The sequence below is a fragment of the Pollicipes pollicipes genome, unplaced genomic scaffold (assembly GCF_011947565.3).
Source record: "Pollicipes pollicipes isolate AB1234 unplaced genomic scaffold, Ppol_2.1 Scaffold_7261;HRSCAF=8764_pilon_pilon_pilon, whole genome shotgun sequence".
Classification (NCBI taxonomy): Eukaryota; Metazoa; Arthropoda; class Thecostraca; order Pollicipedomorpha; family Pollicipedidae; genus Pollicipes; species Pollicipes pollicipes.
In genome coordinates, this window is record NW_023597054.1 from 4,174,118 (window position 1) to 4,200,879 (window position 26,762).

General features: G+C 49.8%; 1 protein-coding gene across 1 annotated transcript in view; it reads right to left on the reverse strand.

The window, feature by feature from the left end:
* Positions 1–9,100: 9,100 nt before the first annotated feature.
* Positions 9,101–26,762, reverse strand: part of Mer (ezrin/radixin/moesin family protein merlin) — an 83,126-nt gene continuing 65,464 nt past the window's right edge. Inside the window, exons 14-17 of the mRNA XM_037237628.1 lie at positions 19,010–19,120; positions 10,822–10,964; positions 10,132–10,291; positions 9,101–9,821 (exon numbers count right to left, since the gene is read on the reverse strand). Of these exons, the coding sequence (XP_037093523.1) occupies positions 9,771–9,821; positions 10,132–10,291; positions 10,822–10,964; positions 19,010–19,120 (465 nt within the window). The 3' untranslated portion in view covers positions 9,101–9,770. The remainder of the gene's footprint in view (positions 9,822–10,131; positions 10,292–10,821; positions 10,965–19,009; positions 19,121–26,762) is intronic.

The window sequence follows — 26,762 nt, forward strand, 5'->3', positions numbered from 1 at the left end:
AACCTGTGATAATGGTTTAAAAATGCGCAACTGACAAAGCTCAGGCATGTCTTTCACCCTCCGGGTGGTTGAGGGTGACCGAGGAGGCTTCCCTCTCACGCCAGAAATAGCTGCGATTCTATGGGATCGGTGTCAGTGGTATGCAGACAGGGGGACGACGCCCCGGCCGGACCGTGGCGCACTCCGCGACACGCCGTGCACAAAAGGCACCCTCCCTCGTCTGGTGGTCAAGGGGAGAAGGCGGCGGCCTGACCCCGACCGGGGAGTCGGACTGCTCCGAGGAGCAGCACCTCACGATTCATTCGGCGCTTGCACTTCAGAAACGAGTTTTTTGCTAGTTCGGACAGTCGCCTCACAGTGCTGAACAATACGCAGTTGCATTTGTGTCGAACATCAAACACCAGAACACACATCGGAAATGCCTGTATAGTGCGTTGGGTCATCGCCAGTCGACGCGGAATGCGATTATGTATGCGTATGTCATACAACGTGGCTCATCCGCTTATGCCAGGGAGGCGACATGCCTCTCAACGTGAGGGGCAAAAAGGTTAAATGCAATGCATTTTCCTGTTAAACCTCACCTAGCCTTAACTGTCAATCGCTGCTTTCAGGTATCCTTGCAAGGATGTGATGAAGTAAAAGAGCACACATACCGGTTAAAAACTCCGTAGAAAGCCACCAGCCAGCCACATTCTTTGGTGGAAAGTGCGTGCTAAAATTATCAGTCAAGTTCCGGTATCGCTTGTCGGTGAGCAGTCCGGAGCGGTGAGGTGTTGGAAAGGGTGATGCGATGATTGATGACTCCGTGAAGACTAGTTGGTCGAAATAAGGTCAACCAGTCTGGGGATATTTTCCGCCCCAGGGGACACTTCTGTAAGTGGGATTGAGAACGCGCTCCTATACCCCCAGGGACAGCTTGTAGAAGTTAATAGTAACCAACTGAATATTAAGCATGATGTGGTATTATCATTTTTCTGCCAATCTCCTATCAGACCCATGCGGATAGACACTTCTTTGCCGATAGTTATGAAGAAACCTGAGAACCTATGCTGCTTTTTTGGAGACGCATCACCTGAATCCACCACGTCCTGTGACCATGTCGTGTTTGGCTGATGCTGCGCAGTTCTCTGTTTATGCACTGGGTGAAAACTTTATCCTGCATAGCATCGACGAGATTCTCAGTGTGGCGTTGGTCATGCTTATGGCTGATCTGGTCGTGCAAGTTTTTAGTGTTCGAAGTCTCGTCCGATTTGACTTTTCTGTTGCCGGTATATATTGGTGTCAACACTTCTACGATGCTTCATATAAACCTCTAGCGCATGGAACAAATATCCGAAAAGTTAAAATACGGAAACCATTGTGACATGTGGCATATTGAAAACCACATTGGACATGGGAGTGCGCTACTACTTTGTTGATATGCGACGCTACGGTATGTGGGCGTCGATGGTGATCTGTGACGTATATCAGCCAGTATTTTGGTATCTTGGTATACTCATTGCCAAACGATGTTTTTTTGTGTTTTTTTTTAGGCTGGACCAAGGGCCAGGATAGGGCTTGCTGTGAGGAAGTAAATGTGAGGCCAAGGCCTTGCTGTGAGGAAGAACAAGTTCAACAATTAAAAGGCAAATGTCGAGTGCAATATCTGACATCCCTATCAGTCCGCGTCCCAAAAACGGCGAATCAGGGTGAGGTTTAAGGAAACCGTACATCTCAATTTGTCCCTTTCAGTTTTAATTGGATGAGAGGTGTGAATGGAACTAAGCTATGACTTAAAAAAGCACAGGCTTTATTACTGTGTAATATCCTTTGGTATATTCCAAAGTGCTTCTTGCTTAAAACATTGCGAGACGCGTGCGGACCTATAACTATCAGCCTACTTTGTCTTCTTGTTTGACTCTGAACCTCACAACTCATTTTTGGCTTCATGTAGGCAGACATTTGTAGCACCGCGTACAGCTGGTAATTGGAATCCATAACTGTAAGGCGCCTGCACCCCATCGGACGCTGAACATGCCGCAGACTGATGCCATGTCGGAGTCCTCGATATGACCAGGGCGATGCAAGCCACCCGTGGAGCGACAAGGAGGCCATTCGCTGCCGACTGGGCTTCTGTTTGGAACTAGATGAATAGCTGTATTATAAGCTCAAAGTTCTGATGTTGAGTAAGCAATCATCAAAATACCAGGAGATACTGGCTAGACCATATGATGATGCTAAAATAAAGCTAAATAAACATTATTAAAAATAAGGATAATAAATAATGGCGAAAAACCGGGCGCAAAGGGTCTGACTTAATTTCATTAAGCAATTGTTCACCAAGAGTTCAAGACGGTGGCACCGCAGTCGATTCGCAACACCGGGGTGGTGTGTGCACTGTCGTGACGTAGTCACGTGGTCAGCCATAACCTTGTAACGCCTTTGTATTTCACTCTATATAACTGTGTGAAGGATTTCGGTATTGGAGGAGAGAGGAAAGTCTATGTTTGTTCCTAAAAGTGGGTTTATTTCACCACGGACGCACGGAATTTATTGCAATGTGTAAAACAGCGTTGTGTTAATTCGTTCCACTTATTTGTTCGCGTCAGAGTCGAATGCTTACTGTGATCATTGATATGAGCTCATATTATTGCATACAAAATGCCGCAAGGGTGGAGGAACGGCAAGTTGATAATGGGGAAGGGTGACATTCGCCCCCGGGAGCTCCCATGTGAAAGCGGTCCTCATATTCCAGCAAAAATAAGATGCATTAATAGCATGATAGCCATACGGTATAATTCATGGGTCAGCTAATGAATAAAACGAACCAAGACATTCATGTTTTGCTCCAAAGCAGTTTTCTGTCAACCCATCAAAATATTTTGAAGCTCTTGCTCATCCAGGTAACTTGACCGTTTCAAGCTTTCACCAATGCATTGAGTTTTATGATCCATTAGTTACGCAACACACCCAACTGGTTAGTATGTGCACACCTCACATGACAGTAGATTCCACGTGTCGACGATGTGTTGCCAATACTCAAGCTACGTAGCCAAACAGAACCACATCTATCGCGTTGATCTGCCACTCCAGAGGAATAGGTAGCAGATTTGAATAGAGCAGCCAACGTGAAGTGAGGATGACCTGGAACGAGGGCAGGAACGCGTGTGTTATCGCTCACTCTGGCGTTTGTTTATAGCACTCAGGCATTGGCGTAAATAATATGCCCCATGGAATACAAACCCTCACGCTGCATTTCTTTTTTGAAAAAAATGCGCTGAAGAATTATCTTTTATCAGATGATGGCGGACATAGCATACCTTACGCGCGCGCTTACAAACCTATGGCATACGTTTTGCGAATGTAAGGGGATGTAAGCTAAAAGGCCAGCCCTCATTTCTGGTAGGTGTCTGATTTCTTGTCACTGATTTTCTTTTCTCTTTTGGAGTGTGCTTTGGCTTTGAAAAGTGCTTTGGCTGATGAACATGCTGATGAACATGCTGCTGAGCAATATATAATAATACCCTCATTCCTTGCCGGGGTAAAAGGTAGACGACGCCATACAGCCTTAGCCGCTAAATGCGTCGTAAAGCACCAGTAGCGCACAGACAATATGTTGTAGCATCTTGTTAACTGCAGATATTGACGTTTGGGGAATTTCTTTCCGTCATCAACTTTGCGACCGTCGCACAAATAATTAGTCATTTACCATCGGGTATCATTAATACTTTGATGCACACACAATGTCTGCAGAACAAATGTCAGACCCAGCAGAGCTATCTCCACGGCCTGGCAGGAGTTCAATGCGGAAGGCCGTGACTGACCTTCCCTGCAGGTAGATGCGAAATGTGGAAAGCGTAAAAAGCATGCCTTTAAATGCCTGCAAAGCTGGCGGCCAGGTGTTTAGTGCCTTCTGCCTACTGACTTGATTACATCCCATGACAGTTGTATGTTAACACGCAGTGACAGCAGGGTAGCCAGCAGCAGGCTTGGTGGCGACGACAGTTCAGCCGGATGGGAAGGGGAGTGGCAGTAATCCACCGCTTGCGGATGCAGGTAAACTGTACTGATACAGACCTGGAGGGGGGCGGGGGGGAGGGCCCAAAGTATAGTATAAAATATGGCAGCAACGGCACACATTTAATGTCTATTCCTTAGGCTCCCATGCTAAATGTTCTTTTCCAGGCCCACGACTTTCTACATATTTAACATGTATGTGCATGAAAAGTGCCTACAAATGAAGCTTAAACAATTCTCTTTCAATTTCTGAGGTCAAAAGCGTGCGCCGCGGCAGCTATAGGGCAAAACATAGGCCTATGCAAGCGCTGTGATATCCAGGTGTAGGATCGAATCCTTTTGCCGCCAACTCCTCAGCAGAGTTGGAATAGAAAATAGGTTGAATGCGGTTACTGACCACCCACTAACACATTGAGTACGAACGATCTTTCGACCTATATATATATATATATATATATATATATATATATATATATATATGTGTGTGTGTGTGTATGTATATATACGTATGCATGTATATATTAAACATGTATAGCCTAAAGATGCGGCCGATGTGCTATGGAACGTGTTGCGAGTTATTACAAAAAGATACTTCTGCCACAACCTGTGGCAGAAGGTGTATAGCTTTACTATATTTGACATATGGAGCCTGTGGCGTCGTCATTCGTCTAAAGCTGGCTGTCGCCAGCGCAGCCAATGGTAGGACCAGGCACTGTGCTAGGTGCTGAAGTTGTAACGCTGGCGGCCATTGCTACACACGGCCGGCAGTGCCGCCTCAGATACAGCACAGCAGCGATGGCACGGTGACATTGCTACTGCCTGTCGTCCCTTGCTCTTCCGGCTGACACCATGGGACAGTAACCACTAAGGAACCGACGGTTTCTCCAGTAGAGGCGTCCGCACAGTATTTCAACGGAGTTGGACCGGCGCAAACGGATCACTATCGCGACGCTGTTACGAGCTCTGTTTCCAATGTTGAGGTCCTGATCGTCAACACACCCACTGTTGAGGCCGACACATCCACGGTCCCAGCTTTCGACGGGTACATCGGTTGATGCGGCCTGTCATGGCGCTGCCGAACTGTGCTATGCACCGACCCCACCCGTGCGTCGCACAAGTCTACAGAAAGCTGTCACTGTGGTACAAATGCAAGGCGCTGTGTCCGCCAAGGCGTCCAAACGGCAAATGCGGCGGCTGTCTCCCATTGGTCCAGGGGCAGTTACGTGTCGCAACCACAGCCGAAGATATTAAGCTCCGAAGAGCCTCTCTTTTCCACCCTCTGCCCCCTGTGGATAGCCTACCATCATGGAAGCCTGGTTCTCAGGTCTTGGTAATAGAGGCGTAGTTCCGCAAGATAAATTCGGAAAATAATTAGATAAATGAATAAATTCGAGGGACTTTCCTCAAAGCTGGGGCTTGCACCACTTTCGGTGAATAGAAAATTACAACCCTGCTTGGGCAGCAGTTGTGCTTGAAAAGAGAATGGTTGGCATTATAACGACAAGTGCCATAGCGACGAGCTGAAACTGCACAGCTTTCCTGCAATGTAGACAATTGAAAGACTATTCTCTAAATGATCTTAAAGACCTGAAACACCTGACAAACTTATGGCCTATGTGACCATGCTCCCGAAAAACCTTGTCAGGTAGGTCTTTGGCATACGGAAACTACAAATACTTTATAATGGGCTACACTGAATAACTAAAGCCCGAAAGCTAGCTTTCACATGAGAAAAGCTGCACAATATATACTTGATAGCTAAATATAACTGCAACCGTTTTCTTATTATTTACCAGGCCTTGTACTTAATAACTTAAACTTCCATCCGAGTCGAATTATGACATTTTGACCGGTACATTTGAGTCGTGAGCTGAATGTGGTTCCAGTGAGCCGGTCCTAAGCCAATTCAAATAATTGGAATCGAAAGCAAGTCTGTCGCCTGCGTCCCCTTTTTATGTCCTTTTCCGTGTGGGATAGACGTGTCATGATCTCCCTCACCCATCCCAAGAAAATTTTCGATTCCGATTCAGTTTTCACTTCACAACAAATCCAAACTTGCGTGGTTTTGCAGTGCCGTAAGTCGTGATATTAAAAGATATCGGCAAGATAAAAGATTATGGCCGTTGCGTACGTGATAAAGCTCAGCAATATGCTCACACACAACACGAATCACCGGCTGCAAATTTCACACGCACTAGGTCTCTCCCTCACCGGTATGTGAAGTTACGCATGATTACAATAAATGCAAGCCGATCGTACTCCTGCATTCCACGCTAGCGAAGGTGGTGACGGTCCTTATCCGTACACACTCTCGGTACAACGTGTCAGATGGCATCTCGGGTCTCGCACTGGCGTTGTGCTGCGTTGCCGACAGTGTCGGTGATCTGCGGTCACCTGATACCTCTACCTGCGGTCACAGTTGCGTGAATGACATATATTCTACAATACTTGACAAGGCTGTGCGCGTCAGGCCAAATAAGGTACTTAAAGACGTTACTGATACCGTCGTGTTTTCGCCTGCCACCGATTACTCGTACGTCTCAATGTTAGCAGTTTTGTCTTTGTGAAGTTGCGTGACGTTACGGCCGCTAACAGCGATATCCGGAATCGACGATAGACACGACGACAGGAACACCCACGCAATGTTTACAGGAACAACTTTCGGTTTGGTGTGTTTCAAGTGTGTCAGACCAATTATGATGCCCGTGTATTCTTATGATCTGTTCCAGACGCGGCTTAAGACCATGGTGGTTGTCCATAACAAAACACTCCATTTTGCCACAACTCTGTGTTCAGGTATTTCAATGCCCAAGACAATCAGCGAGACCGGTTACAACTCTCCGAGCAGTGACAGCGGGCTTAGCACAAAGCTTAGGTATTGGTCGCGTTAAACGTAAATCAAACTCCGCATTAGAGACTACATTAGAAGCTATGAAATGGGGAAATCATACGTAACGAAGCCAAGCTACTGAAACAGCAATTTCATCGGCTGTTTCCATAGGCCTGGTGAGAGATGATGGGTTTTGTTACAAGTTATCCTAGTTTTGAAGCATATAAAAATTTTCATACGAAATTAGGTCTCGGACGATATCTGTGTAAAAAGGGACATGGTGAAACAAATCATATTAAGGGCTGATAGATCAAAAGGAATGTTCCACATCGATTGCATTCGGGTGGCACAAATAAGGTCACCGAATGAATCACTCCAGATGCATCGCTTGTGCGTGAAAGCTTAATGTGAGCGGTAAAGCGACCCCGGGTTCAGCTATTACGCTATATCATTTCGTTTTACTGCATGTGGTGCATGGCCATGCATGAGGCAACATCACTTTTCAGTCAGTGCCGACCCGCTGGTGTTGCCTGGACGGCCGTCTTTCTTGACTCAGAGACCATTGGATACATCTGAATGCCTCCAGAGATTCTAGCATACTCCCCTCTGGAGAAAATCTCCTCCCCAATTTGGAACGCATGGCCTACAACGTACAGTTCGTGTCACATATTTATCTGTCCTAATTGCCAAAATCTCCAGTCAGTATTCACTTCCTTTATCTTTCCCTATGATGTAGTAGATTCCTCCTTTAGGAGATATGCTGGTTCCAGTTCAGCGCTTGCGTCACATGTGCAAATGTAGCAAGTGCACCGTTCACTCGCTTATCGAAAACGAGGATATTGCATTCAAACGCACTTAAATTAAAACTGCATGTAAACTCGCATGGTATCAGGGTTGTGCGCCTACATTTTGTTAGCTTGTTACAGTCCAGCTGATGTACATTTAAACAATGACAATGCATTTGCAGCTTATATGACGGCTTGGTAACATTAAGAGGTAATGCAACGCCAAGCTAATGCAACGAATTTATCATCGAAAATAACCCTGCGCCATTTGAGTGACAACGGCTGGAAACCCACACGATCCGCTGCACCTTGTTCGCCATTCCCCCTCCACTGGCAAACCGCCTCGGAATGCCACAATTGTCTGCCGACCGCTTTCCTCCGTCCCCTCCTCTTGATGACACCCACCCTCCTCACCACCGCCGACGTGGCGTGTTACCTCAATTATCGCTTCCCTCCATGCGGGTGTTTTTAACCTCCAGTGGCACGTGGAGCCGCTTCTGTACTGAAATGGTACCCATTCAATTCGTCCCCGCTTCGGGTTCCGCCCACCTGTCTACCACTTTGCTACCCACCCAGCGGGGCGCCGGACACGGTAAGATGGTTCTTACACGCATAATATAAACATCGTTGGAGACAAACATAGATGCCACCATTGCACTGGCCGCCCCCAAACCCCCCCCCCCTGTGTAGTATATTTTCATCTTCCTCGTAAACATACCTTGACATTTTGCTTGGGCCCGCCGGCAGGAGTCACTAAGCTAGGTCCTACAAGCGTGTGTGTGTGTGTGTGTGTGTGTGCGTGTGTGTGTGTGTGTGTGTGTGTGTGTGTGTGTGTGTGTGTGCGTGCGTGCGTGCGTGCGTGCGTGCGTGCGTGCGTGCGTGTGCGTGTGTGCGCGTGTGTGTGTGTGTGCGTGCGTGTGCGCGTGTGTCTGTGTCATGCTGTGCCGTGCTGTGGTGACCGCAGTACTGCATTGGTCCTCCTGTACTCCTCTGACCGCGAGGCGCAAAACTTTCGTGTGCCCGGTGGCATAGATAATTATTGTGGCAATCGCGGACCTTCGGTCGATAGTGGCCTAGCCGCCTTTAAGCACACAATCTGTGCGACTCAATCGGCCGGTGGTAAGGGGGCAACCTAACGGTCAGACAGCATCTCATCCCGCTGTTACGCTGATGGGAGGCTGCACGACGGCCGTTTACAAACCAGGACGTCAGCAGTAAATAATTGAAACCGCAACCAGGAATGACCGAAGCCGCAAGGTGGCAGGGACGAAAGGTTTTAGCGATTCGGCTAGCGCAAATGAATGAACCACTTCAGGGCAGATTGGAAGGAATGGGACAATTAGGAGCTGAGGTGAGTTTATAACCTGCCGTAAGACACCATCTCGGCTCTCCAGGCGGACGCAACGCTTCACTCCTGTGTCCGGCTGTCGCGCGTCCGCACCTGTCCACGCGCAGCGTGACGTCAGACACGCCACTGCGCGCTGCGTCGTTCACATGGAAGATCTTGTATTCATGTCACAGCGTGAAAGTGGGAACAGTTCAGCGCCTGTACGCTGGAACAAGCCGATCCATCAACATACTGGCAACAGCCTAGAAACACGTAGAAAATGATATCGCTATCGTAGAGTTACAGACCATTTAGGCAGCGGCAGAAGCTGCTCTGGGATCACTAAATGCATGCCTTATGAAGCAGGCCGGCGGGCCGACTAGCTGGCCACCATCTGCTGCTGCACCAGCCGGCGGCGGCCGGGGAGGCCCGGCGCCGCAGGCCGCTCGCCGGGCCTTGGCGTTCCAGTCGACTAAGTAGCTGCAACGTCTTCCGACGAGATGGACATCACGGTACCATGAGTGAAAACGCGGGTGCTCTCGATCCGTGCCCGCGGTGAACAGCGTCTGGCTGTCTCGGCGAGCCGCCTGGTCACGGCCCTGTGGCGTCCGAAGGCACGGGAGTCGGCAGTGGTCGCCTCCGACACAAACACCACTGCGGGCACGAGGGCGGGCCGGGCCGGGCCGGCCGCGGCGCAGGTAGCGGCCACCCCGCCACGTTGCCCCCGGCGACGCCGAAGGCAGTTGGGGAATCACAGCCTCGCGTCGACACGTACAATGTCGCACACTTGGCACTGATAAGGCGCTGCGACGCTTTGGACCAGACGGCTTGCTCACAGCTCCTCGAAGAAGGCCACTCGGGACCGCGTGGAGCCCTCCTTTGTCTGGAACGTGACGGGCGGGCGCGTGTCAGCCCCGAGTGGCGCATACCACTGGGTGAAATACAGCGCGCGCCAAAACGGGAACAATGGGGCGACACGCGCCCGGTCTCCGGACTGCTCGCGCCAAACTAATGACGCGCCGCTGCCGGAGCGTTTCAGCACTAATAACAAGGTGGGCAAGGGCCGTGCCGCGGCAGCGGCCGGCAGCACGGGTGTGCGAGGCGCCGCCCGAGCCCAGCACGACAGTGCCAGCGAGGTCGCGTCTAATTGCGAGACATCGGCGACGACGAAGGCTACCGAAACAATGACACACCTTTCTGAAGGTGGAGTACTTGTTTTCGCCCAGGTTGACCTGTTCGTCGTGGATGTGGTCGTACAGGGTTTGGTTCTCTCCAATCTTGAGCACCTCAATCTCGGTTCGCATCTCCTTAAGCTGCTCCTGTAGGTGCTTCGATTTCTGCAGGTACTCGACACTGAAAACCCGGACCGTAAGGCAAATCCACCTTAGCACTACGTGATGGCACAAGCTGGAACTAAGAGGAACTCAGCCCCTTCACAAGGCGATGGTGACTTTCCACATCAAAATAAAAGCTACAAATATGTGTCTACATGAACTTTAATCACTCCCATACTCCCTCCAGAGGCTGATATTTGGCATTCTGTCGGAAGAATATCTAACCAGGCGGCACACACTGCGCACAGTATGTGTTCAGTATCGACAACAGCAAGCTACACGTCGTCCGCGAAACAGCTGCAATAAAGTTGCAGCACTACGCTTACACAGTGCATTGGCGCTTTGATCCTCTGGATCCGGACCATCCAGCACACCTCTATTTAACAATGAGACAGGACAGTGCGGTTGGCGAATCCGACCCAACCCTCGACCTCGCGCCAACGTATTCCATATGACCTAACGCTGGCCGTGCAACTCGACTGACCCCCCCCCCCCCCATTCAGGTCAGCGAGCAGCGACCTGTGCGACGGCCGCGTCACCGTTACTGACCGCTCTTTCTCGATCTGCAGGTTGAGCTGGTCCATGTTGGTGTCGGCCATGAGGTCGTACTGGGCCAGCTGGGACGTGAGCGCGCTGGACTGGTTCAGATGCAGCTCCGGCAGCTCTCTGCTGTCGCCGCCGTCGTACACGCTCTGTTGCGCAAGGCCCGCCCGCGTCAGCTGACACCGCCACACAGCCGGCGACGGCTGACGGCACAGCGCTGACACACGCGGCCGGACACAACGCCACGACGCCACGACACGGCGCTGACACACGCCACGCGGCAGGACAGAACGCCACGACACGACGCTGACACACGCGGCCGGACACAGCGCCACGACACGGCGCTGACACACGCGGCCGGACACAGCGCCACGACACGGCGCTGACACACGCGGCCGGACACAACGCCACAGCGCCACGACACGGCGCTGACACACGCGGCCGGACACAACGCCACGACGCCACGACACGGCGCTGACACACGCCACGCGGCCGGACACAGCGCCACAGCGGCGCTAACGTTGTTAAATGTTCTGCGAGACACAGATGAATGCAAAAGTGTAGCCCTTTGAGACAAAAAACCTAAAACGACTTCAATTTCCACCAAAATTTTGCATCATCCCAAACGTAGCGGATACATGATACAGAGCTCTCGCCTGGGAACATCGGAAGGGTTTATTCCCCATGGCCTATCCACTAAAACACCACACCCAATCCATAGTTTTAAGGCCTATCAGAAATTACCAACTGCCATGTGGTGGGTGTTTTCAAAAGTCTCGGCCCATCAAAGCCTTGAGGGGTGCATAATAGGGGGACGGAGCGGTGATCGTGCCTGATGGCCACATGGCCATGGGGCAGCACAACCAGCTTCATCATCATAGGCCATGGTAATGCAACGGCACAGTGCACGATCCTAGACCTGATGCGCAAATGGATTAACACGCGCCCGGGTGGCCGGCTAGATACTCTTCGTTCGGGTGGGGGGTCAATATGACTCCCCACTGAGATCTCGGGAACTAAGAAAGCTGGAGACACCAAATTTACAGAATGTGTTGACCTGTACGTGAACTCACTTAGGTTAAAGTTTGAGGTTCCCAGATCATGACCTTCGGATCAAATACGGATAAACAAAGTCAAATTCAAGGTATCCAAAGTGCCCTTCGAACCTGGACAACTGTTTTTCAGCAAAAGGTCACATGCTCATTTGCGATCACTGATCTTGTTTGACCTTTTGAAGGTCATGGTGACCAAAATAGTAGAAGACTGCTCTGAGTTTTGCATTTGAATAAGCGACAAAGATTACGCTAGGCAGTATGGTTCTAAAAACGAAATGTTGATCTGGGTCATTTTAGGTCAGTGACCTATTCTGACCTCCAAGAAGTCTATGTAAGATGTATAATGCGGTTCCCGCTATCAATCAATTCGAAATGAGCACCAGAAATTACCCCATCCAGCACGCCCTAAAGCAATAAAACGGTTGGTTTTGACCTTGGTCTGGCCTTCATACCTGACCTTAACTCAACGCAATATGCTCATTTGATATTTGTGTTGCCCAAGAGTGCATCTCAGAGATGTGTGGCTTCGTTCAACACTCCGTTGCTTTATCATACTCAACGATTCCCTGAAAATTGACCGCCGAAACCATGGCCTAACTGACCTGCCTTAGGTAAGCGACCTTACAAGGTGCATCTAAATTTTTGATACCAAACGATCCACTGTTCAATTATCTACAGCTAAGCAAAATTTGGCGTGGCTACGCCGCGTCTTTCGGAAACCATTCTCTAAAAAAACCTTTGAGGGAGTCAGTTTGACCCCCACCCGAGCGCGTGTTAAAGCAGAAGCATGAGTCGGATTTCCGGACTGCCAGCGGAATACGTTAGGTTCAGTGATGCAGACCCGCGCTATGACATGGGGTTAAACTTATTCCAATTAATTTCATGTTTTATTATTTCACGCTTCATCTGTCACATTATTTCACCAACGTTCATCCAGTCACTTGTACCGCCGAGCCATCAGACTGCGTCGAGTGGGGTTGCCACATCGTTCTTCCGTACAATCCATCCTCACAGTTTATCCTGGTAACAGCAATGACGGCGCATTGGGACCACCACGCCATTTCTTGCTGCGGTGTTATCACTACATCTGAGCCCATCCATAACTGATCCATACTTCGCAATATGCCAGGATGCAGTCAGGCATAGTCCGACTGGTCGCCAGCAAATGCATCTAGAACGGCTCAACTTATGAACAGCATTTGCTTCCGTCTAATCGACATCCATCTTCACCAGTGCGGTAATGATCAAGTCCACATGGCATAAAACATAGGGCTTCGCCACATATAGGCCGACCACAAACGGGCTCAACCTCATTTCAAGAATTTCGTCGTTGCCTTCCGTCACGCATGCGAGCTCCTCACCACGGCAGTTATGCAGCGCGACATGCGTATTTGCCAACGCTCTCCATACCATATTGAACAAATCTCCATGTCATGCAAGTCAATGTGAGCGCAGCTGCCACCAGCGCCGCCGATCCTGCCCGGCTGCGAGGCTCCGCGCCAGATAGCTGCCTATTGTCCGCGGACACCGTGCACAGCTCGCTGGCGACCGTACGCGCCTGCCCCGCACACAGGGCCACCATTGCTGACTGCCGGCTCCGGCGGGCGGAGCGACCGGCCGACAAACACGCCGACCGCTCCGTACACCTCCGACAACACGCCGACCGCTCCGCACACCTCCGACAACACGCCGGCCGCTCCGCACACCTCCGACAGCACGCCAACCGCTCCACACACCTCCGACAAACACGCCGACCGCTCCGCACACCTCCGACAAACGCCGACCGCTCCGCACACCTCCGACAACACGCCGACCCCTCCGCACACCTCCGACAAACACGCCGACCGCTCCGCACACCTCCCGACAACACGCCGACCGCTCCGCACACCTCCGACAAACACGCCGACCGCTCCGCACACCTCCGACAACACGCCGACCGCTCCGTACACCTCCGACAACACGACAACCGTTCCGCACACCTCCGACAACACGCCGACCGCTTCGCACACCTCCGACAACACGCCAACAGCTCCACACACCTCCGACAACACGCCAACCGCTCCACACACCTCCGACAAAACGCCAACCGCTCCACACACCGACGGCAACACGCCAACCGCTCCACACACCTCCGACAAAACGCCAACCGCTCCACACACCGACGGCAACACGCCAACCGCTCCACACACCTCCGACAAACACGCCAACCGCTCCGCACACCTGGCCCCGTGAGAGACGCCTCGGGTCGGGCTGGGAGCCGCGGTCCGCACACCTGGCTTCGTGAGAGACGCCTCTTGCACGCTCACACCCGCTGACAGCTCGGCTGTCGACGTCTCCGCCAATGTAGACCGCACCCGTGGTGTCGGCACATTATCGAGATTTTGCCTTGCTGATTATCAACCACTAACAACTTGCATCTGTTTGCACTTGTCACTGACAACTTGTTTAACTAGGCCCCTGCTGGAGTATTTCGCACTTCCGACTCGCGAGGAGGGACAGGGGCGTTTGGACGCCTCTCCGAGAAGGTATCGCCAGAACCATTCGACTGATCAGACTGATTCAGCTAACACAAATCCCGGTTAGCAATGACCTAAGCGCATGGGAAATGCGCTACGTGCATATCAGCGATGACGCTACAGATTACACCAAGGCTACGAATTGCCCCGATTTTGTCAAAAATTGGGCCACTTATCAATTAACATAATACAAGAAACTGAAATACCTGAGACATGAATACTCTACGGGTAGTTCCATGCCAAATCAACCAAAGAAGGCTCATTTTGACACCCAACGATCTGGGCTTTCGACTAAATTTTATGTGAGATTTCTCTAGCCCTGAACACAATTCTGAGAAAATTAGAGCGATAGGAGCTACCGTTTTTGAGTAATAGACGTTGTGTCATTTTCACGTTTTAACAAAAGACTTCTCTAACGACCGTGTCATGAAAATGCTTATCACAGATCCTATACATTAATTACCAGTGAATTTTTTCAGATAAATTTGTAAAAACATACCTCCTTACAAAAGATGACCTTGGAATTTTCCGTATTTTTCATCTGCAGAGCCATCGAAAACGTAATAGGGCTTTCCGAACCAGTTCATCAAGTCAGCACCGAATCGGTCCTGCCGCGCGCAGCGCTCGGGTGCCGTTTCCCATAGGCCCCCTCCCCCTCCCCTAGCGTCGGGTGTCTCACGCCGTCCGAGGCGCGTAGAGACAGAGGGGCGAGACAGTGGCTCAAACGAGACCCGGCAGGGTAGCATATCACAGCACAATATCATATAGTGAGGAATATTGCCACAGCCATAAAGACGTCCGCGAATCCATTTAAATAAGGAGCATTAACAGGAGAGAGAAGCTGCGTTGTCGGTGGCAACCAACTAATACATCCAGAAATACAATCCGCACGCCCACTTGAATGCTCAGGAAACCCTATGCACGTATTGCGGGAAACAAGCTACCAGGGTGTTCCTCAGTCTGGGCAGTCCGTAATGATACTGCAATATAACAGCCAACCGTCGACCGGCCCGTAACAAGCTGCGCACTCGAGGCCAAAGGAGGACACCAGAGTTGTGGTGTCCATCTCCATCTCCCACCATCAAACACTTAAACGACCGCACAACTAAAATGCCAAACATGTTTTCATGTTGTTCGTTTCAGACTTAATCAAGCCATCAACGTGGGGAAAAAGTTCAACTGGAACTGCAGCCAGTCACCAGGAGCCTCACACGGCATGTGACGTCGAAATAGAGCATTTTGCGGGGGCTGAGACGACCAAAACTGATCGTGAGCTGTAAACATTTTATGTCGGAGCTGGTGGGAAACTGTTATGTCCCAACAGGGCCCTTTGCAAAAAAGGAAACTCTGACCATGTCGCCATTGAATATATAGGGACCATAATAAAGTCACAGGATACAGCACATACAGGACTTCTAGTGCTCCCAGCGCAGGCCAGGGGAACACTTCTTTGGGAATGTTCAAAAGAGCCCGAAAACTAAACGGTGCACATAGCGGTTCCGCAACACGCACTTTGAAGAAGCCATCTCATGCCGTGCCAAAGGAGAGACAATGTGATGCAAAATAGCTTTCCTGAGAACCAATATCAGCAGATTAGGCCCACTGTGAAAGACTACACCAGCTTCCGCGAACAAGACAGCGACACAAAGGCGCACGGTTTTGGCAAGCTCCCGAAAGGCAAGACACGGGACGTGTACACTTCCCAATCCCATCAGATTTGTAAAGCTCGCCAGCCGACGTCCGCCTTGCCCGCTGGCCGCTGGCCGCTGGCCGGTTTGGCCGGGACGAACTCCGTCGGCGTCAGTGTACGCGATCAGAGTCCAAATCCGATGCTGCAAACCGTCAGCAGTTGACTCGCCCTGGACCACCTCGTGTAAAACACCTCTGTGACCTCAAGAATGAAAAATGCTCTCTGAGGCATGGCAGATTGCCAGAGAGAAAGCTCCCTCAAGTCGCTTCTCGCGAACATGCCAAATATATCCGACAGTGATGCAGTAGAGTGCACCCAACAGGCTCTCACAGACCGCACAACATAACTAATATTGCGCCAAACCGTTGGATAATTTATTTACACCAACGCGGAAATGACACGCCAGGCAAAGCATAATTTCACCGTAAGAACGTAAAACGCACACCTGAGATGCGGTCGTGAGATATCTGATACCTGAGATATGGTCGTAGATGTGGTCGTTAAGAAATAACCGTTTTCAAAACATCAACTAGAAAATTCTATGACACAAAACGGTGGCTTGAATCGTTCTAATTTTCTTAGAGACGTATTCATTGCTAGCAAAAAGCCTAAAAGCAAAATTTCTTCGGAAAAGACCTCGTCTTCGGGAACCCTTGCGTTCGCCTCAATGCTTTGATACTGGTGCGTGCTACAGAACACACCGATGCGCAGTAGCTGTGGATCATATTAACCAGCCTCATAGACGTGTAGGCGGGAATATGCACCTCTCAGGGCAGGATGGGTCGACAAGTCACAGCTATCTTCATCATAGAGAAACACAACGGGCGTTCTCTGAGCACCATATACATACGTTGCACGTTCCGTAATTAGCTCATCAAACGTGTCTCCTTTATGATCCCTTACGGACCTTGTGTGACGTTTCCCCGAGGTGACGTGGGAATGAACGGGGGCTAAGTTGGCCTTCCATACTCGTGACTCGAGCGACCACTCGTCAGCTAGATGAAGGCTCCAAGGGGGAAAACACAGAAGACAACGTTCAGGCGTCACTGCCATTACAAACGGTCAATTCTAGCGCCATCATGGCGTCGTCCGCAACGACCTAAGGCTTTCATTACAATCCCATGACCTAATGACACAAACTAGCAATGACAGCGGGGCTGCAGACCTAAACAGCCCGTGTGAACATGCAACGCACTTTGAAACCAAGAGCGCTGCACTCCAGGCAATTTCTCACCCGTCATTTCAATCGACTAGATGCTAATATGGCAAAAAAGAAATGTCTCGGAAGATCCTATACGAGGGCTGAAACAAAGCAATCAAGGTTTGGCACAGCCAGCAAATCGCGGCATGATTTCGCTTTCTTAGCTTTTCTCCGCAGGCGGGCCAAAAGCTACCGAGACCGACACAAACGGGGTGCTAACATGAAAAATGGGGCACTGACATGAAAAAGCGATAGAGTGAATAAACATGATCTGAAAACGTGATCTGATTCTTACAAGGAAACGTAGCCAAAAACGTGCCTTTCTGACCCCTGTTTTTTGTCAATGTTTTCAGCATCAAAACAATGCCCTAAAATTGGTCACTTTGAGCCCACATGCATACGGACGCGAATGATCGCGTACATGATAATTCGACAAAACTCCCCAATCAACGTATACAAAACTTTTTACCACACTAGTCCAACGCTTGCATAATACATAAGAACCGACATAAACTTCTTTCCACACCAGTCCAACACTGGCATAATACATAAGAACCGACATGAACTTCTTACCACACTAGTCCAACGCTTAATACATAAGAACCGACATCAACTTCATCCCACGCTAGTCTAACATTCGCATAATACATAAGAACCGACATCAACTTCTTCCCACACTAGCTCAACACTCGCGTAATACATAACAACCGACATCAACTTCTTTCCACACTAGTCCAACACTTGCTTAATACATAAGAACCGACATCGACTTCTTTCCACACCAGCCAAACACTAGCACAATACGTAAGAACCGACATCAACTTCTTCCCACACTAGTGCAATACTTGCATAATACCTAAGAACCGATATCAACGTTTCCACGAATGGTGGCATGAGCGTCCCACTCTTATCTCTCCGAAAACAACGATTCGCACAGCAGTTATCACCGGACGCCTCATTTGGCGCACCTTATCCGGCGAGAAGGAACCGCTGGGCACGCGATCAAGCTAGACTCGACTGTCGACATATCGAAACACCCGAGCTGCCGACAGTAAACATGAGAGTTTGAGACTATGCTTAAATAACTTGATTCATGAGTGAAAATGCATACATTTCGTGCTTTAAGGTGCGTACCTTATATCAAAGTGGACGGATTTAGGAAGCCACGTTGTATGTCATAGCAACTGACATTTATTGGACTCGGCTTAATAATATTGCCGGGTGAGGGTTATGAGCTTCATGATAAATCCACAGGGAGGCTCATGCGGTGAACAATATGCGGTACATAAAATAGTATCGCTGTTCCATAAGGGAACACAACTGGCATACCGGACACAACGTAATGATCTGCAAGAACACGACGACCTGTGAAACCGCAAACCTCCCACCCGTAATAATGAATGAAATAACGTCTACCACGCCCACCCCTGCCGAATCCGCTCTGCACGCGCTTGCTCCGCCGCGCGAGGTTATTTCACGGGCCCCACAGGAGACGAGTACCTGGGGTTACTCTCACGACATCACCGCTGCGGTCTCCAGTGTTCCGGCCGAGCACGAAGCATGGAGATGGCAACGTTTCATGCGATCGCGATACTTGGATGTTGAAAATGTTTGCTTTGGAACGCTGCTTTACAGATGCTGTGAAAAATATAACTCACCACCTTTTGCCGGCAGGGCTAGGCGTTTTATGGGCGTGGTGCAGATGCTACCAGAGTCTGCACATGTTACTCACCGATATCCCATTGAAAGACTGCGTGACGCTTTGGCTCGATTGTTTGGCTAAGAACTCCATCAGCTTCTCCTTGGCCTGCCGCTCCGCTATCCGGGCCTTGTAGAGGTCCTCCTGTGAATCAGACGCGGTTCTCCTGTGAACCAGAAGCGGGCGTCCCAGTCGTCGTGACGCAGCACACCGCAGCAATGCACGCATGCGTGTGTGCTGCGGTGCACGCCTGCAGGCGTGTGCTGCGGTGCACGCAGGGGTGTGCTGCGGTCCACACAGGCATGTGCGCTGCGGTGCACGCAGGCGTGTGCTGCGGTCTACACGTGTGTGCTGCGGTGCACCAAAGCGTGTGCTACGGTCCACACAGGCGTGTGTGCTGCGGTGCACCAAAGCGTGTGCTGCGGTCCACACAGGCGTGTGTGCTGCGGTGCACGCAGGCATACTGGGCAGCACACTAGCTACCACTGCCCGAGCGGAGGGGGGGGGGGGGGGGGGGGGGGGGGAGGGAACATTCGGGGCATACCACGTAACGTAATCAATGTAATGTGAGTTAACTGTTTTGTTGCTGTATATTGCTGTTTTAGGGCGCGCCTGACTGCAATGGTCACTTTGCGTTCATGAGGAAACACTGCGAAATGCCAGGAAACCAGTCGACCGCTGCTGGGTGTCAAGTTTAACACCTCATGACGGCATGCTAAATGCATCAGCTGAACGGAGAGCTGTTAATCATATTCTAGAACAGCCTGAAAACTTCAGAAAAGAATATTTCTGACGGCCTGGTACATAGGACAGTGCAAAATGAAGTGGGCACTGACAAGTCTGTCGCCTGCCATGTCAATGTCGTCATTTGTGTGCTGCGTAGAGCGACATGTCGTCTGTGTGAAAATCGACTCCGGTTGTAGTCGATTCTGCTCGATTTGAGCCGAGCAGCACATTGTGAGGGCATCCAGCGCTTGCGGGGTGTGCCAGAGCAGTCCAGCACAATCCGTCTACCCTACACCACAAACACAGGACAGTGGCACCCGCCACTTCAAGTCAAAGGCAGGCTTTCAAAATGATGTGAGTTTTCAAGGCGCAAACGATGTTCTGTACCTTTCGGCGACGCCGGAGGTTTGAACTAAAAGAAAAATAATACTTATCGTGTGCATGCTTTTTATGATAATTTTGTATAATCCGGCGTAGGTGATTCAGGGCCTCTGATCTTAGCTTTTTGAAAATTTAAGCCAGGAGAGACGAGACGATCGCTGGGTGTGTGAAGACGACTTTACATATGAGAATAGCACATCCGTGCCACATGTATCTGGAAATGTCACTGTCATGACACGCACTGTTTTCCTCTGGTAAGTTGATGAGATGTGGGCGCTGACAAGATCGGAGCGGAAACGTTGCTTTTGACCACAAGCATGACCTTTGTATCTTTGAGCGTGTGTGGGGAGTGCCAATGTTCAAAATGATTCATTGCAACGTTTTGTGTAGCGCATTTTGGACAGCAAGACACGCTTATTTCATGAATTTTGGCACATCGCACGACCCAGCTGATTTATTCATATTTCATAAAGTGAGGGGTTTACTGCTTCTACTTCGGTCACCGTATGATGCACTAGAACGAGAATCTGCCTTTTGTCAGAATCTTCACTGGGTAGGTTGAGCTTGCCGGTAAGACGTTGTGTCTATGCTATGCAGAAATCGTTCAGAACGTCGCATATTGGTCTGTTATTTGTAAGCCGTGCTTCTGACAAAAAAAAATCTAGATGTGATACAAGCCTGCCCTGCGAATACGGAGCTTGTTTACCCGCGACTCTACGTGTCCGATACGTAGCCGTCTGTTCCAATCCGTCACAAAGTTGTGTTGTTGCTCCGGTGTGTTCGAGTTATGTGAAGTCTGAAGCTGTGCCTGCCCAAAGAGACGAACTATTCGTCTTATGTCACAAGTTCTGTCGTTATGCATGGTTTATCCGTCGCGTTGGTCGAATGCCAGTAGTACTCGCGAGTGTGACCAATGCTACTGCTGCTGGCTTGTTGGAGGCGAAATGCTCTCGCTGTGAAAATGTCTTGATCTGTGGCATCCCAGTTAACACAGGTAACAATCGTCTGGTTGGCTCCGGATGCGTGTTGAAATATCCAGAAGTCATAACGTCCAAAATCGCAGCGTACAGCGTTCACAAAATTCAACAAATGGCCAAATGTCCCTGGAAAGAGGATTGCCAGAACATCCAAGCGAGCAGCATCTAAAACTACACCATTCAATATTCATAACATCCCGCGCTTATAACAACCAGCGTGCGTGAGATCAAAGGGTCGGGATGCTGTCCCACTTCCTGGCAACCATAAACCCATTGGTTCCGATATTGCCCGTTAGAGGGGTAACGTAGCCGAATTCTCCCGTCTCAGCCCACGAGTGACGCCATGGGGTAGTGCTACCCAGTTAAACCACCGTGCATGCACAAGGACAACGTTTTGTTTAAGCTCGCCAAGCCTTGTCGCGCCAGCACGGCCTTGGCAGCAGGCGTGTAAAAATTCAAAACTTCGATCTCTGGCCCGTGGCATCGAAGAAAGCTAGTTACTCGGCGGTAGCTGCGGGGTTGTCGTGGAAGGAGCTTATCGGGAAATTTACTGTTTGGCATTGCGGGCTATGGATAGAATTATCCGCGGTATTTAGCTCCGCTATTTACTATATGTGTTGGTGATTTTTAACAGCACATTTTTTGACGGCATTGATGACTGATGTGTGAGACTAACTGACTTGAAGTTTCATATGCCTTTACTCTCACGGGGGAGGGGGGGGGGGGGGGGGGCTGTCTGAATCTGGAGACTGCTCCCTCTGGTTAAACGCGCTTAATGGTACAGCCTACGGACAATTTGTTCCTTCAGTTAGATACGTTTAAAGCGGGAGCGTAGTTTTGCAAAACAAGTTCGCTGGCTCAGCGATAGGAAAAAAAGAAAATTACCTCGATAATATGCCAACATACGGGTTTCTCTCCGGAATTGACCTATTTTTCTCGGAGCCGCAGGGTAGAGCCAAAGCTGGGGCGGCGATGGATGCGCTGTAACTGAATAGGGAACTCCACTTCTCGTTGCGAGTAAATAAGAACTAAAAAGCTGACGTTCACTGCAAATGCACTTATCTGCCTGCCAACCGTCATGGAAACACTACGCACGTGCCAACCTTTAAGGTACATTTGATTCACCATCTCAACGGAGGAGTCGAGCATATGTCACTGAGCAGGTTTGTGATATATAAGCTCGATGCATTAGAAGAATCGTAAGCTTGCATTCGCCATCCACTTCACCAATCCTGACGTGCTTCCTTCCTTTTGCGCTTCAGAACTTTCTTGGTATACAATATGGGGGTCCAGCAACATCAGCCTGGAGTTGATCGAGACGACCGCAGGACGCGCGGCAGGCTTCTCTCTGACCCGTACCTTCACTGCATGCCTGACAGATTATGAACAACACGGGGATGGTGGAGTTTCGGAACCCCGGTGCTGAAGTGTGTCATGGTAACATTACCTAAAATTTATATTAACAGATTATGCACTCGTATGTATTTTAGCATATCTTATTAGTAGGGAACAGGAATGTGAGGTTAATTTCACTGATTAATCGCTAGTGGTATTGAAGCATGTGGAAGTACAAGACAGGAGTATAAAATTGTCATGGTGAAACATTTTTATTGATGATAAAGGTCATATGCATAATTTTGAGCAATTTGTTCTGTACACATCAAGCTATGACCTGTGCTCGTCTTAATTGCACTGAATCTCCCTAATGTGGCCATTATATATATGCATGCTTTGCCAAAAAACATTCACTATGGACCATGGTTTTGTCTGCTGTGTTTGGCAAGATGGGTGAGTTGTAAAAAATTGATGCATGTCAAAGATGTCATCATCCTGTATTTAAGTATTGTTCGAATGAAGTTTAACCCTCATAATGTAACCTGACTGGTTAATTAAGGAAGGTAGCGAACAATTTATTCTTAAAATGCTACGTGCGCGTGCTAAATGGTAACACCTGTGGATGAGATCTGACATGCACTAGGCAAGCAAACAATGGAATTGCCATACTGTATGTTGCCCAAAGTAATCTCAGTAACTGGGTGTGCACAAATTGTTGTCTTTCTAGATGTGGAGGGTCTCCGAGCTTTTCAGTCTATGTTCCTTCCAAAGACACCCTCTGCTGCTCCTCAACCGTCTGTTTGCCAAAGTGTGTTTGTGCTGAATTTGAATGTAATTAATTGACTGTTCTTTCCGATCTGCTTTTATCTTTCTCAATTGTCGCATTACAACATTTAACTGAAGCATGCTGCATGCATCATCTTTGTCATGAGGTGGCCAGCCATGTGCTGTCGCTTTGTGGTGCCCATGCACCGCACTTGCAGGTTCTGAATACTAGAAAGCAACAGGGCACCTACGTCAATCTGTTCCACGGGATCTGCCTCGTGGGGCTCTGCAGGCACTATGTTATCTCCTGCTCCATGCTCATGATACCCAATGATTGATGCATGGTGCAGTGATTAATGCAATGAAAACCTCAGCCACAATGCCCATGCTTTTCACTTCTACATGTTTTAGCTGCTGCAGTTTGTTTTTCAGCATGCTGAAGGCACGTTCAATTTTGACACGTGTTTTTTGTGGGGTCTGTTGAAGTGGTGCTGAGTGGGGCTGAGGTGATCGCTGTCTCGGGAAGGGGTGATGATCTCCGGGGAAAGGGGAAGCTCCTGTCCTTGATGGGGTGTGTGTTAGATGGGAGAAGCTGCCGCCGATGCCCCCTGACGTCGCAGTAGAGGGACCCCTTCCCCGAACATACGCGACAATCGTGGGCGGATCCCGGAACCCTGCAAGTACATCAGCGAGCGCGCCGCGGTGATCACAAGCAGCCAGTACATGTACTGTTTGGCGATGCTTGTGGGTATTATGAGCAGCTGCTATCTCCTTGCTGGGTGCATCCATAAAGAGAAAGGACCCGTCGATGGCTGCAACCACACCCGGGGAGCCGGCGCACGCTGCAGCCTCCGATGGTTTCATGTAACCGCGCTCCTATTGGCCACGCGATGTCGTCACCGCGTGTGGCAGCAACATACTTACAAAATGTTGTCAGATACTGGTGTGACCCAGATTTTGAAGTTCCAAATTTGTCGCCAACGGCGTGTTGGGGTACTGGCCCGGCACGATATTGCAGCGCAGGCATCCCATCTTCCAACGGACGCTCTGGTTCCCTCTGCGCTGGCCATGACTGTCATAACAGGGAGTCAGCTTTGCCTAGAGATTTAGAGAGAAAAAAACACTGTGCGAGATACAAAACTGCGATTTGAAATCTTCGTCATCATGTCCTGGAACCACAAATTGTAGATAAGTTTCTATCTCGTTTACGCGACGTTGGCGCTTTGGCAGGGACAGAACCGCTACGTCGGTAAGTGCGCTACTGTGTTGGTCACTTTCTGGATCCCGTAACATAAATAGTTTGTCTGGACAGTATGATTTTGGGAAAGTTGATCTGTGCATTGAATGCTTTGGAGTGTTAATATAATGCATAACCTGACGTCACATGCTTCCATGGATATTGTTCGTCTGAGTGTCTATATGCATAACTCTCCTTCATGCGACTTGCCACATGATATTTCTCCTTGCACACGTGCTCCGAGCAAAGCTGTATCCCTGCTTGCAACCACACGCGCCAAAATTCGTCCATGCGTAACACAATATATGGACGACCCTCCAATATATATGCACGATGATCTTAGTTGGCATAAGGTGTTTAGTTATCAGTGCCTGTTGAACTTCGCGTCCGTGGTATGATGGATTGCATGTGGTTATGCTCGCGCAACGCTTGAAATAATGTAACGTCTTTTTGAGTCGCGGGCGATGATCTACGTTTTTCTGCCTATAATACTCTCGTTAAGGTAAGTCGTTATGGTATAGGCAGCTGTCGTGAGAGATACACATGAAGCTTTTGTACATTTGTACATTGAAGTACATTTGACTGTCCCGACTCGTCAATATCATCTCTGCTGCGCGTCAAATGTGTTTGTTGGGAAACAGCTGGTTTTACTAACCACCATGTTAATGAGTTTCTTGAAGCGTTCTCCATGACGTAGATGACGTGGCTGTGGGACGTCATAGGTTGCTACCTGAGGGGGCGGAGCAGCTGGCAGCATTTTCCCATCAAGAACGGGGCCCCGGTAAACCCGTGGACTCCCTCTGGCCGCGCAGTGGATTTCACGGCCGCCAAGGGTACAATGGTATTTAAGGACCCTTATAGCTTCTTATACTTCTATGATCCTTCAAACTACGGATACTAAGGCAACCGGAAAACTACTCGGATACTCTCTGGTCGCTCAGGGGTCGCATTCACCACTCAGGTACCTCCAGTGGCGCACACAGGAGATGCGCAGGGGTACGTGCCCCCCCCCCCTCCCCCTCCCTCCACGCCTTAGCGCTATGAGGACAGACGAACAAACCCTGTTTGTAGCTCCGAGAGGCCCGATGGGCTCGGCGGAGATCGTATTAGGGAACTCCTCCCTGCGGCCCGGGCCCTTAATGCCTGTCGGAGGGCCCTTTGTACTGATCGCGGACCTCGAAGGGGACCTCTACGTGGATCAGGCACCACCAGAACGGAACAGTCGGCTCCGTGTCGGTTTGGACCTGAGGACCCAGTTCCCAAGCAGGGACAACACTGGGCCCGCGACTAATATTGGTCAGATCCCTGAAACAATGGGGAGGGGGGGGGGCTTTGTTGGAGGAGCCCACTGCGCTCACCAGTGGGTTCTGAGTTGGCGAGGGCGAAGGGCACCGGAGCACTGAGCGCTTTACGTGTTGCGGATTAATATTGTTGCCCGTAAATAATATGCATCTGTGTAATGTGTACATGCTTATGACTGTTTTGCAATATGTATGTAGTATGTTTGCGCTACACCAGTATCACAAAAACTGACTTCCGTGGGATTAAGTTCCATGTTAGAACAGGCACGATGTAATTTCAATTTTACAAATATGCTATGATATCCACTTTGTCTAAAACTGTCCTTGCAAATCATGTCCGGTGAGGGATGAAGCGCTGAGAAATACCAGTAGTACCAGGCCAAGCAATGTTCAATATTTTAAGATCTAACTTAAATCAATCTTTATTTTCCCTGCATCATGATCTGTAGTACCATTTAAAACACAGCGAGAAGCGATGTGTGGCACTAGAGATACTCAAGCGAGAAACTTCCCCGCCCGACCAATTAGAACACTTTCATCCACGCGCCCAGACTTAACGCGCTTGGCGGTAGGCAGGCTGGCGTGCATGAAAATAGCACGAACGATCAGCTGATCGACCGAGGCAGCCAATGGCCGTGACCGCGTAAGATGGGCTGCAACGGACGCATAAGACCGAGAGAAATATGACGGAAGTAACGGTATGCATAACTCTGATATGATCCCAACGACTTCAGATGTGCTCAGCTCCTTTCATCGTTTCTCTGTCTTTGGTAATGGATGCAGGAGCACACAGTGCGCTTACGGTAAGCTCCATGTGTGGTGCATGCTACAAATGCTCTTGAAACGGGAGAGGCAATAGTGCAGGCGTGAGATGACTGGCGGCCGACCGCATGTAGCAAGACCGCCACAAACGTCAGAGATCGCCGTGACATTGGCGGTATGTGGTGGACATGTCATCAGAAAGCAGCAGGTGGTGGCAGGCTCCGCCATTTCATTTAATTTCTCCGCCTGGTTTTTCAAGTTCGCTCTGATGCATTTCAATTTCCATCCGAGCGCCCAGACTT